The sequence below is a fragment of the Vidua chalybeata genome, chromosome 5, assembly GCF_026979565.1.
Source record: "Vidua chalybeata isolate OUT-0048 chromosome 5, bVidCha1 merged haplotype, whole genome shotgun sequence".
In the NCBI taxonomy this organism is placed as follows: domain Eukaryota; kingdom Metazoa; phylum Chordata; class Aves; order Passeriformes; family Viduidae; genus Vidua; species Vidua chalybeata.
Genome location: NC_071534.1, coordinates 41,799,279 through 41,814,919, shown reverse-complemented (window position 1 = coordinate 41,814,919; position 15,641 = coordinate 41,799,279). Strand labels below are relative to the sequence as shown.

The 15,641-nt window shown below is 39.1% G+C and overlaps 1 protein-coding gene across 1 annotated transcript in view; it reads right to left on the bottom strand.

Annotated features, from left to right (window-relative positions):
* Nucleotides 1-5,793: 5,793 nt before the first annotated feature.
* The window catches only part of LRIG3 (leucine rich repeats and immunoglobulin like domains 3), a 41,136-nt gene continuing 31,288 nt past the window's right edge, over nt 5,794-15,641 (bottom strand). Inside the window, exons 14-19 of the mRNA XM_053943263.1 lie at nt 15,003-15,284; nt 14,100-14,552; nt 13,732-13,890; nt 12,485-12,628; nt 12,130-12,402; nt 5,794-9,660 (exon numbers count right to left, since the gene is read on the bottom strand). Coding sequence (XP_053799238.1) covers nt 9,416-9,660; nt 12,130-12,402; nt 12,485-12,628; nt 13,732-13,890; nt 14,100-14,552; nt 15,003-15,284 — 1,556 coding nt within the window. The 3' untranslated portion in view covers nt 5,794-9,415. The remainder of the gene's footprint in view (nt 9,661-12,129; nt 12,403-12,484; nt 12,629-13,731; nt 13,891-14,099; nt 14,553-15,002; nt 15,285-15,641) is intronic.

The window sequence follows — 15,641 nt, the reverse complement described above, 5'->3', positions numbered from 1 at the left end:
TAAAATAAAGCACTTAGATGAATGAGAGCACCTGGGTTTAAACATGCTCTTTTTTGGGAAATGCTGGTATAAACACTAATAACCATAAACTAGAAAAAAAAATAGAATACTCACTGGTTAGTCTTCCAAGTAAGCTATCTGATTTATTCCACAAATTTTGAATTCTAATACTCCTTCTCTGTTAAAAAATGTGTTGCATTTAATAGTGGACTGTATTTAAAATATAAAAAGTGAGAACACCTTATACCTACTACTTTACTGGATTTAGAAAATTGTTTGTTTCCAAGCAACTGAAGACAGACAGTTCATGAAGACTTTGACAAGGCCAAATGCTTATTTTTACCTTTAAAAACGCATGATTTTAAAGTCTCTAGCTATGAGAATAAATATTCTTTTAACACTAGTTTTGTATGCAGATTGATGTTTGTGACCGTTTCCATGCTCTGCAAATATTATTATGTAGTGTAAGTTGGAATTCTGTTCTAAATCATGTTTCTGTATTGATGACTGAAATGATAGCTAAGATAGAAGTTTCCAAGGTGAGATTATTATTTAATTTTTAAGCAAATATACTTCTTACCATTCATTGTAAGAAGAGGCAATATTTCTAAAATCAGTGCTCCCAGAATTTCTGCCTAGCTTTCCTCCCAGGTGGTTCAACAGAAGCAGCTTATCAAATTCTAAGATTCCTCCAAATGTTTTGCTCTTAGCTACTGTGTAACAATTCCTGAGTAGTCTTATACTCATGTATTCAAAGGAAACAGAAAATTCTCATTTTTGGGGAAAGGACGGCCAGGCTCAGCATATATTCAGATGAAAAGCAAATTCTCACCAGGGAGGCAGAATGATTGGCACAGCCAGGAAGGCTGAATGGGGACTGCCTTGTCTCCATGGACCGTTCAGTAGGATTAGCTGTGAAAAAATAAAAACATCCAAACAACTCACCTCTCGGAACTGATCAACAAAGCTCACTGCTGAATTCTCTTGAAGACCAAGAGCAGCTTGGCTCAGCCCTCTCAGAAGCAAAAACTCATGGTGGGTACCTGAAATGGCTCTTTTATCATTACTTGGGGGGTTGCTGTGAAGTTTGTCATGGTTTACCAGGCCCAGCTCCGACCTTCAGCTGCCACAACACCCTTGCTTCAATTTGCAGGCACACATTCTCTCCAAAACTTTGTTAGCAAGATCATTTTGAGTTTAATGAGAGTATTTCTTTCTCTAATTTGCTTCAAGGAGCTGCATTAAATAATGGAACCACCTAGAGGACTCTCTAGAAAGAATTAGTACAGGCAACCTCTACACCCCACTCTCTACACACACATGCACATATTATTTGTGAGTATCTTTCCACATGTGCTGACATGGATAAGAATTTACAACTGCATCAAAAAAGTTACAAGAACTACCTCAGAAATCCCACATTTTACTGAGCTGCATTATTATGGCACATTTGTCAGGCAGCCAAATGTTATGTCAGCCCTGCAATTGATTTACAGCAACATCTGTAAGAATATTTGAGGAGAGGAGGAAACTAATGTCCACTTTCAATTCCAGTGTTTCAAAGAAACTAATGGTCATAGGGGATTCACAAGCAGAAAACACAGAAATAAATAGCATGTTTGAAAGGTTATATGCTCAATGTTACAAAAAGGAAGGGGGAAAAACCCAAATAAATGCAGTACTTTTTAGACAGGAAAATAACCACAGCCTTTTCAGGCATGTCTTAACTTAGCCATATAAAACACCTGGCCCTAAAAAAAGCAGGCCCTTTTTTTTTTTTTCCTTTCCTGACAAATACATGAAGCTTGAGCAGGAAGCCCACATAAGCTTAAAACTCCTTTGTGAAAGACCTCATTAAAAACAAAGAAAAATCCCACCAAACTTATAAAATAGTTACTTTGTAATTGCTGTGAAATGTAAGAGCAGATTCATACTTTTCCATTTAAGAAAGTTTTGTGAGGAGAAAAGAGGCCCAACACTACTGAACAGCTGGAAAACTTTGGGGAGGAAAGAGGTAGGAATTCCTTTCCCAGATCCTCTCCTCAGCCTCTGCACCTGATCAGTGACCAGACATTACAGACTCAAAGATGTTTCCTCAGCTGCCTTATCTGAGAGATAACTATGCAGTTATTTGTCTGATGCAGCCTTTTATATGCACTTCAGTTTAACGGAACAGATGATTCAGTCATTGCTTGCACAGCTCCTGAATCTGAAGCACAGTTTGAGATCTGCTGGATCAAGGCACCCCCAGGGTAGAAGCAGTGGAGAGCAAGGCTGCTGCTGTGGCTTCCCTGCCAACAGCACACACAGCAATGCTGAGAGGCCACTTGGGGCTTGCTCAGAATCCACCTTGGGACCAGCCTTCTACAGCTCTCAAAGTGCACAGGGAGCAAAACATTTCTAATCACACAGAAAAATATCAAGCCTGACTCTTTATGATTGTAGAAACTTGTTGAGTCAGTGCTTTCAAGAAAAAATCAAGGAGAGAAACATGTTCTGGTAGGAAGGAGAATCAATCCACAAGGACCTGTCAAACTCAGATCAAATGGATTTGGGAAGAGGGATGTACAGCAGGAAAAGAACAAACAATGGTTCTGCACACTCCAGTTGTGTGCCTGGTCTGTGTTGCCCTGATAACCCAAGGGGGTCTGCACTTTAGATTCCAGTTCTGAATGGAAAAGGGAGAATTCAAAAACAAATGAAAATAATTTTGAGACAAGTAATTTCAAAGTGAAAAATCGGAACATGCCTATTTTTTCACACTTTTTTTCATGTTCTGATTTAAACCTCTTAGTAAAACAAGTTCAGTGGCTCAGTGTCAACAGAGTTGCTTTTTGATTTCATCTTATCTTTTTTGTTTTCAAGAAAACCCCCATACTTTGAAATGTAAATGCTGTTTCAGACCAAACTGCTAAAGTGTGCTAGTAGTTGAAATAACACAGTTGTTATAAGCTACAGAACAATAAACAAACTCATTTTTAAAATGAGGCACTTAAGAACCTCAGTTTATGTCAAAGGATAATTTTATTCATTAAGTTAATGCAGCTTTCTGATTAGTCATATTTTCCATCATCACCACCATTTTACTACTTTACCTACTGTGTGGTCACATTTATGTGAAATTTAATTCATTCTAAGAACATTTTACACGTGGGTTTTTGTGCCCTAGCCAAAATCTGAAAGCAGATTAACTTTTCCCTGCTAATAGCAAATACCTATGAGGCAGCTGCAAGCACCCCTGACACCTTCTATTCTTTAGCTTACATGGAAGGCCGTGTAAGCTAATTACAATGGAGGCCATGTTTCCCCTTTCCTAAGGGAAGGTTAACAGAGAAAGAACTTTACACTAATAAAGAATCTGACCACTCTGTGGCAGAGGCCAGGCTACGGGCAGCTGGCTGCTGTAGCACTGATGCTTTCTTAATGCTGCTGGTGTACAGACCCACAGCAGGTAGCAGTACAAATACAGTTTATTTTAAGCCAGGAGAGTGGCTAGTTTCAGTTATGAGTTGGCTTAATTACATATGTCTTCTACCACTTAATCAAACAGCAGCTTCTTCATTGCTGTGCTAGTCAGCCACAGCTATGAAAAAACATAGAACAAAAAACTCACTTGGAGATGTGTAAAAAATTGTTATGTGGTACCAATGAATCAAGTATTTTTTTGTGTGAGCTCTCTGGTTAGTCAATAGACTGCAAAACTCTTCTGCATGCAGTAAGGCACATCATGAGGGATCTCATTATGCCAAAGGAAGGACTAAGTCTTTCTACTTACTTCTAAGACTCTAGAATCACAAAGAGATTGAAAAGCAGTTTCAAAAACTTCACTGGACTTTGTCCTGCAGAAAATACACACCTTCCCCATTCAAGGGCTAATAAAGTGGCAGCTTTAACACCTTGATAAGGTTATATTAAGGTATTCCTTGATAAGGAATTATGAGGAGTAAATGTTAAAACCTGCACAAGTTACTCCCTTAGAACAAGGGAAATATTCAAAACCCCACCATAGAGGGGAACTATAGCCCTCTTCCCCTGAACTCCCTTTATGGTATCTCTGTAGCTCTGCTTTACAGTAGCTCTGACTACTCCTCTAACATGTAGCATGCCAGCCCAACACAGAACTAGATGTGTCTGTGCTGGCACATCCATGAAAATCAGGATGAGAGTAGTCCGCCATTTGTCGACAAACAGAGGCTGAATGGAGCCCCAAATTCTCCATGTCACAGCAAAACAAAACACAAGCATTTTGCAAGCATTTTGCAAGCAACTGAAGGACATCAATGTCTATTCCTCCATGTCAGTATCTTTTCAGTGACTTCTAAAATAAGTAAGCTGAACACCAGGAATAGTACCAAATGTCACTTTTTTAACTGGATAGGAACTGATATGGCTTTGCATCATTTTGAGAAAAGAATCCGAAGCCTCGCTGTCCAAAAAGATGTTATTTCACATGTCTCTATAATCAATACCTGAATTTTGATAATCCAGCAGCAGACCCAAATCCTAAGTCATAGCTTGTCCTGCACATCTACAAAGGAAGTGCTGAAAATAAGTAGGTGCAATATTGCTATGGCAAATTAAAGTCTTTGGACAGTGTTGCATACCAGCCTTTCAAAGCAGAGGCCTACAAAATCCCAAAGCCTGTTTTAAATCCAGAGGATCTTACTACCTCTGTCAAGTAAGTTAGATCTCAATTTCCAATTACATATTTGAAATTCACATGCCCTAAAACTGGCCACCATTAATTTCAGAAGAGTGTATACTCAGACTGCAAAATCCTGCACTGAAATTGCTGGTCAACAGTCCACAGTCAACAGCCAAACTGAATAGCAATAACACCAGTGCCCTTGTGGATGGCTGAAGACCAGGGATCATGAAGTGCTATTCAGTAGCCCCTAATCTAGAGTAATTCATGGTTCTGTTCTCTGCTGTGTGGGAAAAAAAAGTTTCTGAAGTAACAAGGCCTAAATTTGTTTTACAAGCAGTGAATTTAGAACTGTTACCAACTTCACCCTCAGGTCCTGCTGTCCCATGGCATTCTTGAGTCACAGTGATCACACGCATTCTGACATAGTGGACTCCACAGACCACGTGACTCTGGGAAACTATGCACTGCACCAGCAATATTCAGTCTTGAACCCAAACATAGAAAAATAAATGGATCTTGTTTCTTGTCTACCAGAAAAAGGAGATTTTAGATGCAGTAAGAGGTAAATCTCCAGATGATGTGCTCTTTGGTGCACTGCTGCTTTTGGCACTTGAAAGCATAGAAGGTGAGTGGAATTGAATATACAAAAGGCATTGTAAAGCTTGTAAAGTACAAAAATGCTCTTTATTATGCTTATAACATTGTCCTGTATTTAATCCCTGTCTCCTGAATTATGCATTTTCTGCACACTCATACCAAGCTCTTCCTAAAGCTGTGGCTAGCCTGTCTCTCTCCAACACTTCTCCCTCCTCTCTTCCAGACACAACCACTACTTACTGTCTGCAATTGCACTGCACTCTGTAAACTGAGTCCATTTGTCCCAGCCTGTCACCACAGTGTCAGGGCAAGCAGAGAAGCTGGAAACTGAGGAGCATAGGTTACCAAAGAGGGTCCCCTGAGGACATGGGAGCAATATTGAGCTATGAGAAAAAGAGCAGCACAGCAGAGCACAGGAGGGAAACAGGAGAGGCCACCTGCGCCTTTCAGTAACAGCTTGGGTATGCACATATTTATTTCAGGGGAATAACTGACCCCTTAATACTTAAGTACAACAACGAGGAAAAGCACCTTTTGCCACACATTAGTGAGTCAAGACATTGTTGCTTTTATTCCTTCTTGTAGCAATTCCCTGAAATATAAAAACAGAAGGCATCTGGAAAGTTCTTAATCAAAGTAAAATGGTATGCATGCAAACTGCATCTTGTTATACATTGTTTTTTTCCTCTTCACTAAACAGGTGGAGGTTCCCGTCTCTATTTTTTTAATGAAATAGTTTCACAAGACTTGTAAATTAACATCCAACTAGTCAAGGCACATTCTCTATGACAAAGCAATACACAAAGTGAGCAAAAAAGAGGACTTCATTGAGAAAGTATAATTCTCTGAGATGTGTCATATCCAAACAAGAAATCTTGCAGGTAGCTAATAGTATTTCTCCTTATGTTTATATTCAAGAAGAAACACAATACTCAATTATAGTCCTGGTTTGTAAGGCTGGCAGAACACAAATGTTTGCAGTGCAAAGCTAAGTCTTAGTTTTAAGCTTCTTTGAAGCAGCTCAAAGAATAAGGCTTAAGTGTTCAAGAGATCCCCGAGACTGAAATGTTTGGTGACACTAATGAGCCCTCAGTTGCAGAAAGCTTTGCATCTAACTCTTTGCCATTTTTCAAGATCCCCTTAAGTTAGGAATTGTAAATTAAAGCATGTGCTGCTGAAATACAGAAGTAATCCATAAGGTTGTTTGAAATTGTAACACCCGTCAGTATGCAGGTATCCCTAGTGTCATCTCAGACACACCATTTAGGTTGTTCATTTAGGAAATGTTTGTGCCAGAGAAACTGTGGTAAATTATTAACTCCATTTATCTAAAACTATTTAGGGCTTGCAGAAACTATACCTCAGCAACTGCTTGTATGAGTTCAACAGGCAAAACATTTTGTTGTGTAAAGCATTAAGTGGATACTGCTATCAAAGGACATTCTGTAAGTTTTAAGTGAGCCCATGGCAAGATTCCAGCTGCTGCTGGTCATAAAACTGCAAAATGTCTGTTTTGTCATTCAGCAACACAACTCTTGTTTCTCATTCTAACTCTTGAGATGCAGTGCAAGCTTTACTCAGGGTTGGCTGCAATTTATTTCCCCATCACATCAACTTACGATTTACTTTTCAGCTCAGTAAATACCCAACTACCAGCTCACTAACATCTGCATCTTAGAGGGGAGGAAAAAAAAAAAAAAAAAAGGCAAGCAAACTTCCAAGCCTTTAAAACAGGTGTTTGGTTACATCTCCGGTTTAAAAAGAAGTACTAAGTTATTGAAACTTTACAGTGTATCTTGCACTTTACAGATACCCACTGTATATTTAAGCACAATCCACTTATAAAACATAAAAACTCAAGCTAGCAGAAAAGAGGACTTGAGAGCTTTCATTTCCATTTCTGGGCATTTAAAGCATCAAATAAAATTTTAAGTAATTCCTATGTCTAGATTGCTAAATGCAACTTGATAAAAAGCACTTAAAATTCAGTCACTGACCCTGAACATTTACTTAGGTACAGACATCCAAGCCTTTGGAAGATTCGTATCTTTGCAAAGGAGATTAAAAAGGAATGACATTGCCACTGTTCTCAACCTTCACCCACGACAGAATTTAAAGCTTGTTTTTCATGAGGGATCTTTAACATGGAGTTCTTAAGGATAAACACTAAATCTGGAGTTAGTGTTTTTAACTTGGGTATTTTATAATATGTCAGAAAGCAATGTCTGGTTATTAACAGGAGTGATCACAGGCCCCAGCTCTCCTCTCCCTAAAAACAGGGCCACTGGGGAGTGGGTTTTGGGGGAGAAAAAGGAGAGATATTGAGTGAATCAAATTTTAGATTTCTTGCCCTATTGACCTACAGGTTTGTGCTTAACTGAGGAAAAATTAATCTCTTTCAAATGCACTTAATTAGAATCAAATACTTGTACCAATGTCTTTCACCACATCAGCACATCTGGCAGCAATGAAGACAAATTAACAGTAAGTCAAAAAATCTGGCAATATGATCAACTAAAGCACGCAAAATCCATTCTGTATGCTTAGACCACCAGTGACTAAGGATGGATTAACTTCCTGTCTCTAATACTGGTGCCTAAATTAAAGGGAAATTGTGTTGCAATCTGGGTACCAGGTTTCTGGCTGCAGACAACTAAAAGTCCTTAGTTCAGCTACACCAGGCAACAAAATCTTTGCTCTCACTTTAGCCATGATGCCTGTGATGGCCTATTCTAACAGCTGCTTTCAATTTAGTTTAAAAGAAGCTATTTGGCAACCATGTACGTTTGCACCTTCAAAGCAGGCAGACTTAAAAAGCCAATGTCCTGTAGAATTAACCATTTTGAAGTCATCACTGTTTTGCAGCGATGACAACAGGATTCACAGCTTTTTAAAACAATAGGCACCATGGAAACACAAAGACTGTTTTCACTCAGTTTTAACTACTGTTTTATAGTAAGCAATCCTCTTCCTCTTGTATAGGTAAAGATACTGGGTTCATAACTACAAATATAATCCAGCAAGAGTCTACAATTGCTCAACTTGACCGAGCAATTAAATAAAGCACAGATCTCATCTGTATCCAGAGAAGGGCAGCCAAATAAGGAATGAATTAAACAAAAAAAAACCCATTATCTTGTTCTTGGATTACGTCGTCATGTTGAGCAGGGAGTGGCTGCAGAAGCAAAACAAGAGGGAGAAAGGGTATGGGAAAGCAAAGACTCAGGTACGCACTGCATATTTGGCAAACACTTGACACTAAGCCACTCAGAGAAAAGCTAGGTTACCAGGCAGATATCCAGTGCCTTTTTTTTTTTTCTTTTACTAAATAGCTTGATGTGAATTTGTACATCTGCTGTGTATATCCCTCCACCAGATGCAGGCACACTAACAAAGGCACAGGGAAACTGCTGGTACTACAGCCTCACAGGCATGAAAACTGAGAGCATATGTGTGCACATCTGACAGGGGGAATTCAGACTGGAGGATTTACAGCCTTGCTTTAGCTCAAATAGCTGCAACCCACCTTACCAGCAGTGTGGCAGGACCACACCCACTCTTTGAAGATGAACATATTTTACACAGTAAATTTAAAGGTACAAGTTTAAGTCAAATGAAGGTGCAGACATGCATCAGAAAGCACCTACATTTGCAACACTGTCTACAAACATAATTCACACTTTTCATTCTTCATACACTAATATGGGTCAGAGACCACGCAGCAGCATATTTTATTAAAGTAATGTGCAAATAAGATGCATGATACCTGCAAACAGCATGGAGTTTCCATTTGTAAAAAGGTACAAGTAACAGTACAAAATTAGAATGCTTACTGCTCATTTCAAGAAAATGAAGTCTGACATAGAAATACATACACTGTAATATTTACACCATTAATTTACAAAACATATTATTTGCATTAGAAAAAGGCTATAAAATAAATACAAATATAGTATTTTTCTAAGGATTTTTCCCTGTATAACCAATGTAGAACATCTTGGAAAGTATGCTTTATTGGAAAAAGATTTTTTTTTCTTCTGATTTCAGAGCATCATGTGGTTTCTTTCTTCCCTTCTTCTCCTTATTCCTTTTTTAAATAAAGTTCCATACTGAGGTAGTAGTATGTCAAATTATTTCTTTGGTTCCAGAAATTGTTAAGTCCAAAAGGAGTTACGTATCCGAATCACAGGATTGGAAAGTAGAAGTCCTAAAATTTTCAAAGGACTGTTTGCAAGCATAAAAGTTACTTTCTCCTCTAGAAACTGTCCTTTCCTTTCCCTCTTCATCTGCCTGTGCATCAAAGTCCAGTGAGACATGATGATTATTATGGGAGGTTTTTGGCTGGCAATTTGCTGGCTGTTTACAGCTTGAAAGAGAGTCCAGCTGAGGCCTCCATAAAGGCTTTCCAAATGTTCCTGAAAGACAGTAAAAGAGTGAGCACAGAAATATTGATGCTAAAAGCTTTGTGTCTCACCCTATCATACGTAAGTGACATTGAAATCTAAGACTGACAGGAAGTTCATCAAAGTGAGATTTTACTGAAATGTTGTTCCACCATTTTAAAGAAAACATCCATGTGATCACAAGCATAAGGCAAGATTCTGCCACCAGTGACATTAAAAACATTTCCAAGTAGCTGTATAGCAACCTACAACTTCCTTTCTTTTGTTTTCATGACTACTTTCCATACCCATTTTAATTTGGGGAGGGTGGTGAGGGGGGAGGTGAGAACATAGACCAAACTGCGAACACATCACAAGACACTTTCTAATGCAAAAGTCACTCCTTGTTTTGTTTTTCAATAAATTGCACATGAAATCTGCCATGCAGTTCAGAAAAAATAAAACAAGAATCTAAAAAAAAAGTAACCCCACAATCTCTATCAGGTTATACAATATTGTCCCACAGTGCAATCTGAATGCTAACACAGTCTTTTTCTGCTTAGCATCTCCCATTAATAATAAACATGCAGATGGCCACATGCTCCATTTGCTACTGATCATCCAGTCAGCTGTGGGCAAAGAGAACAGCAGCAACCCAAAGAGAATTACACATTTCAGTTAAACTGTTATTAATAATTATCTGGATTTACTAGTCAGAAAACAATCAATGTGTGTCATTCTTCACCTCTGGGAAGCTGTTAGCATCAACACTTCTTCAAGAAGGGCCTTCTTTTTTCACTGAACAAAGATACAGCCATCCTAAGTCATAGTGTCTGTAAGGACTTACTTTCAGAGGATAATGTGCCACAGGCTGACTTTGAAGAATTCAAGTTTTTATTAATAATTTAACACTACATTTTAAAATAAATTTTGAACCCAAAATGCAATACTTCTGCTTCTGTTTACTTGTTAGAAGCAAGGGTTTCAAGTAAAACTGTGATCTGAGAAGTTACTAAAAAAGGAATTGGACAAAACCCCTATTTCCATCAATAGTTTATAGAGAAGTTTTGACCTAACGCAATATGGAAGGATGTTCCTTACAGCACCAAAGCTACAAATGAACTGTCTTAAAAACAAAAATTCAAGCTATGAACTTTCTGGCTCATTCATCAACTGTGATTCTAATGCCAGCTGTTGACTGCACAGGCAAAAGGGGGCTTGAATTTGACGACTGTGTTGAAGAAGCAAATTCACAACTAAAGACAAGAAATCTTATCACAACTTCTTTCACAGTCACCATCTTCAAGATCTAGCTATAGGCTCTTTGAGGGAAGAGTGCTAATGATTATGAAGCATCCAAGGCAATGACAATGCAACGTAAGTGGGGTAATACACTCAGAGAACTGATGAAAGTAGTAACTCTGCATAGATTTTTAGGGCAGAAGGAGAACTATGCACCCTTGAGGTGATATTAAATCCTGGATATACGAACATACAGTTGGATTGCTTTCTGCAGGAGACATTCTAAAGCCCTATCTGCACAGTCCCACCACAGTAACAGTGGCAGGCAGCCAGGACGCTGGCTGTGTGCAGTCCCAAGGTCTCTGCCAGATGTCCTGGCATCTGCAACATTTTACAGTTTAAACATCTGGCTTTTGAAGGAGGAAAACTTCAGAGCTTGTGCCTCCCTCCCCACCCCCTGAGAACAAAGAGCCCAGTGATGCACATTCCCCCAGGTCCCCTTCAGAGCCAGCAGACCCAGATCTTGATCAGGCAGTGCTGACACACCAGCCGGGAGACAATCCATGGTACCAGGGCTGGTTTTGGCGCTAAGATATCACGAAGATGAAAGGAGTATGTGGTTTCATATGGATTTTAAACCAAGCAACCAAACCAACATCCAAAATCTAATGAGCTTCAAGGATAAAGCAATGCTTTTCTCCTTCCCCCACCTCTCCCTGCAATCTGGATTAAAATTGTAAACCCTAAACTAAACTTCGGGAATTCTTTTATCATACACATCATGAGAAAACGACAAAGGAGGGATAAGGGAGGGCATTTTTACAATAGTGCCTTATTTTGAAGGGTAAATAGTTCTAGCAGAATATTATACAATATATATGCATACAAGCTCAAGTCTCCCCACCAGCACTGAGCCCTCCTTACACACCTTTTGCCTGTCAGGGAAAACTTCTGGTATGCCTGAAGTTTCGCAAGGTGTATTTAAATTATGTATGCTAACATTTACAGAAATCTGCCACCTATATTAAGACAAAAGATAAGAATTGCATCACTGATGAGATTTTTACGTAAGTGTGAGCTATTAAGATCTGGTAATCTAAATATCCTCATACAGTTTTACTATAGTCACTTTTCTGTTCCTCAGCATCAAATGTTTGAGAAAGAAAATGCTGAGAATTAAGTTTCGCTTGGTGTTGTAGGTAGGAAATGAGACAGCAAGACAATGGCAGCTTGAATAAAAAAACAATTGCTAGAGCATACCCATGAAAGTGCTTTTACTCGTGGATGAGGATTCCAAACTTCTGTTTAAATCAAATGTGCCTGAGTTGAGAGTTTTGCTTTTCAGTCCAGTTCCTTCATTTTGAGTATAAATAGAGTTCATCAATCTGCTATTTGTAGTTTGTGTCCCAATAATGCCAACACACTGGTCAAAGGGATCTTCCTGTGGAGGTGAGTATTGACAGCATTCCTTTTTCTTTAAATATCCAGACTCATAAGGGCCCAAGCCTGCTGTTCTCTGGTCAGGGCTGCAACCTAAAGGAAATGAAAAATTCATTTTATAGATTCATCTTAACAAAGATTGAGTTAGGACTAAAGCTTCCCCCCACCAACTTACTTGTACTGTATGCTTCAAATGCGTCAGAACTGTAAGCGCCACCTTTTAAATGCAAAGTCCCCGAAGTCCCCAGATAATGGCATAGGAATGGATCCGCAACACCCTCCAAGTCTGTTTCACTGCTGTTATCTAGATGGCAAATGCCTTAAAAATAAAAATGATGTGTCAGCAGTCAACAGTCATGATGTGCTAACATCTGAATCTCCAACTCAGAGCTTCTTGAGTAAGTTTTAAGAACCCCATGTGTTCAACTGCATTTTATAGTGTAGTTTAGAGTTTGCTTAGGTTTAACCTAACCTTTGGATGAGAATTCTAATTCCAGCAACTGTTCAATTAATTAGCTTGTGTCACTTCACTGTACAATCTCTGAGTAACAAAACAAAACAAAACCAATTACAGGGATCAGAACCAGGGACTTCCTTCTTCCAAAGCACAGAAGACAAATTCATGATCAGTCTCACAGCCACCTTTCAAAGCAGAATATCAAAGTCGAAGTCCTGGCTGGAAGAATCTGAGGGAGTCACTGCCTGCCTAAACAGCTATAAGGATTTTTAGTTCAATGGTTCCTCAAAGCTTTGGACACAGTCTCTGGTTCTTGATTCACACAAGAGGCTGTTCCTCTCACTACCCCACAACTACAAAACCACCTCACCATCACTCCATTCTTACCTGTCTCAGCTCCTGATTGTATCTCAACCCCAATCCCTTACCCAGAAAGGTGCCCTTGCCTCCCTAGTGCAGGTACATACAGGATTTTTAGGGGCCACAGGTATAAATGTCAACTATTGCAGCTTTTAACTTGCAGTCATCTTGAATCCTTTATTGACTATGACCATAATGATTTTTTTTTTAACCAGCAAGTTTAAACAGTTATACTAAAGTTCCACTGGTATTACCACACATGCCTACATTCCACTAAAAGCATCCTTTTCAAGCTGTAAGAGAGGAAGATATGCCATGGTAATTTCTTTTGGACATTCTTGTTTTGCACATGTCCTCATCAGTTTAAATTTACCCTTGAGACTAGAGAAAAACTTCCTGATTTAAACACCATAATGTCATCTGGATGAATAGAACCAAGCTCCAGTTATTATCGTGTTGAAAAAATTCCAAGCAATAAATTTCACGTCCTCTATTAAATTCTGTAAACATGCTTCTTTAGAGTTCTTTCTGTTAGTTAGAAAGACAATAGGCAGACTGCAGCTCCTCGAGTCACATGAAAAATCTGCTTAGCATGTTCTACCTACCATTACTGTCCCTCTGCTGCAGGAAATACCCTCCTACAGAAGATGAGAGGAACTGATGGTGACTGCCATTTTCAGATGAGCCATATCCATCCTGCCTTTCAGCCAGTGTCCCCTGGGATGATAGGTAACTTGGAATGTCAGCAGGCAAATTTGTTTCATCTGAGGAGGAGCAAAACACATACAAAAGCCATCAACACACTTCAGTTTGTAGAAACATTTTTAAACTTGTCAGTAAAGCACTGAAAGTAACAAATAATTCACCTTTCTGCCTCTGAGTCAAAGCACACAAATGTTCCTACAATAAAGTCACTGCAAGACAACCACAAACATTTGTTTTCCTTTCCAAGGTAAGCCTTCAGTTTACACACCTGTATTTGTGATGATGCAATCTTCATTCCTCCTTCTGGTGTGGTAGATGATGACCACCCACACCAAGGAAGTGACCACCACACAGCAAACCACAGCTATGATCACAATGCCAACTGTGGCCCATCCATCATCATCAAGTGATGGGGCAATGTTTTGAGGAGAGTCACAGGTGGGAGTAGGAATTACATTAAGACGGATGTTGCCTCGTTCTGTTCCAAGTGTATTAGACATTTCACAAGTGTATTTCCCAGCATCTTCCACATCTGTGTCCACAATAATTAGTAACTGATTGCCTGCAGCAAAGAAGTGTCTTTCTGTTACCATAAGAGGACTGTCATCCTTAGTCCAGTTCAGTCGGGGTGGAGGGCTACCACCAGCAATGCACTGCAAGACTGCAGTTTCACCTTTTGTTACAGTTCGATCCAGCAAAGGCCGCAAAAATGATGGTGTTTCTGAAAAGAAAGCACAAGCCTTATATTCTAAATGATCACGCAAGAGGAAGAAGTGTCCCTTTCCTTCACAGCTCAAGAGGAAAAGCCAAATTAAATGCATCAGTAAGGCCTAATAAAGCTTACTCTCATTCTAAGAAGAAACTCAGGAAATTGCACTTAAAAGTCTACAATTTACTTGCCAATTGATCCGATTTACATGCCTGATTACCTCACAAGGTAAAAATGCGAAATCATACATGCTTAAGATTGCAGAGAACTACAATAAAAATGATTAATAGAAGGTCAAGAAATCAGAAGGTAAACAAATCTATTGTCTCTAAACGAAAACAGAAGCCCCTCCTACCCTCCATCCCATGTGTACCAGATGTGTATACACTGCGAAGCATAACTAACTTTCATTATTTTTAATCATAATATTGATTGTGCTGTTAAGGTTTGCCAATATCTTACCTAGTACGGTTAATGTTGCGTTAGCTGAAATGCTTCCAGCAGTGTTTTGAGCTGTACAGCTGTAAACACCTGTGTCCTCAATCTTTACATCAACAATAAAGAATACATCATCTTCAGGCATGACATGCATGCGCCTCTTGCGTGCTGCAGGAAAATCTGTTCCACCATCTTTCTGCCAAGCAATCTGTGGGATAGGATGCCCAACTGCAGCACACTCCAAACGTGCCATTGCCCCAGCTCGAATGGTTAAGTCCATAGGGATTTTTGTAAATGAAGGCAGCACTAAAGAAAAGTTGGTGATACCAAAATCAATACATGAAACATACTTTTCCTGTTTTGTACAGCATTTTCTTGAACACCCCTCATGGGCCTAAAAGCACTAGAGAAACATACAATCTAAATTGATCAGTAGCCAGCAGAAAGGGAGGGAACTGTCAAGTATGTGAGACCACCAAATCAAAATCTCATTTTTGCTAACAGCCTCCCACATTACCTTTCCATAGCATCTTGAAACAGAGCATACACTTACCTTCTGTGAGAAAAAGTTAAGGTTTTTCCATCTTGTAACACTGATTTTGCCAGATTTACTAAGAATTGGGTATGTTATTTGCTTTTTCCCATACTATGCTTCAGTGCACT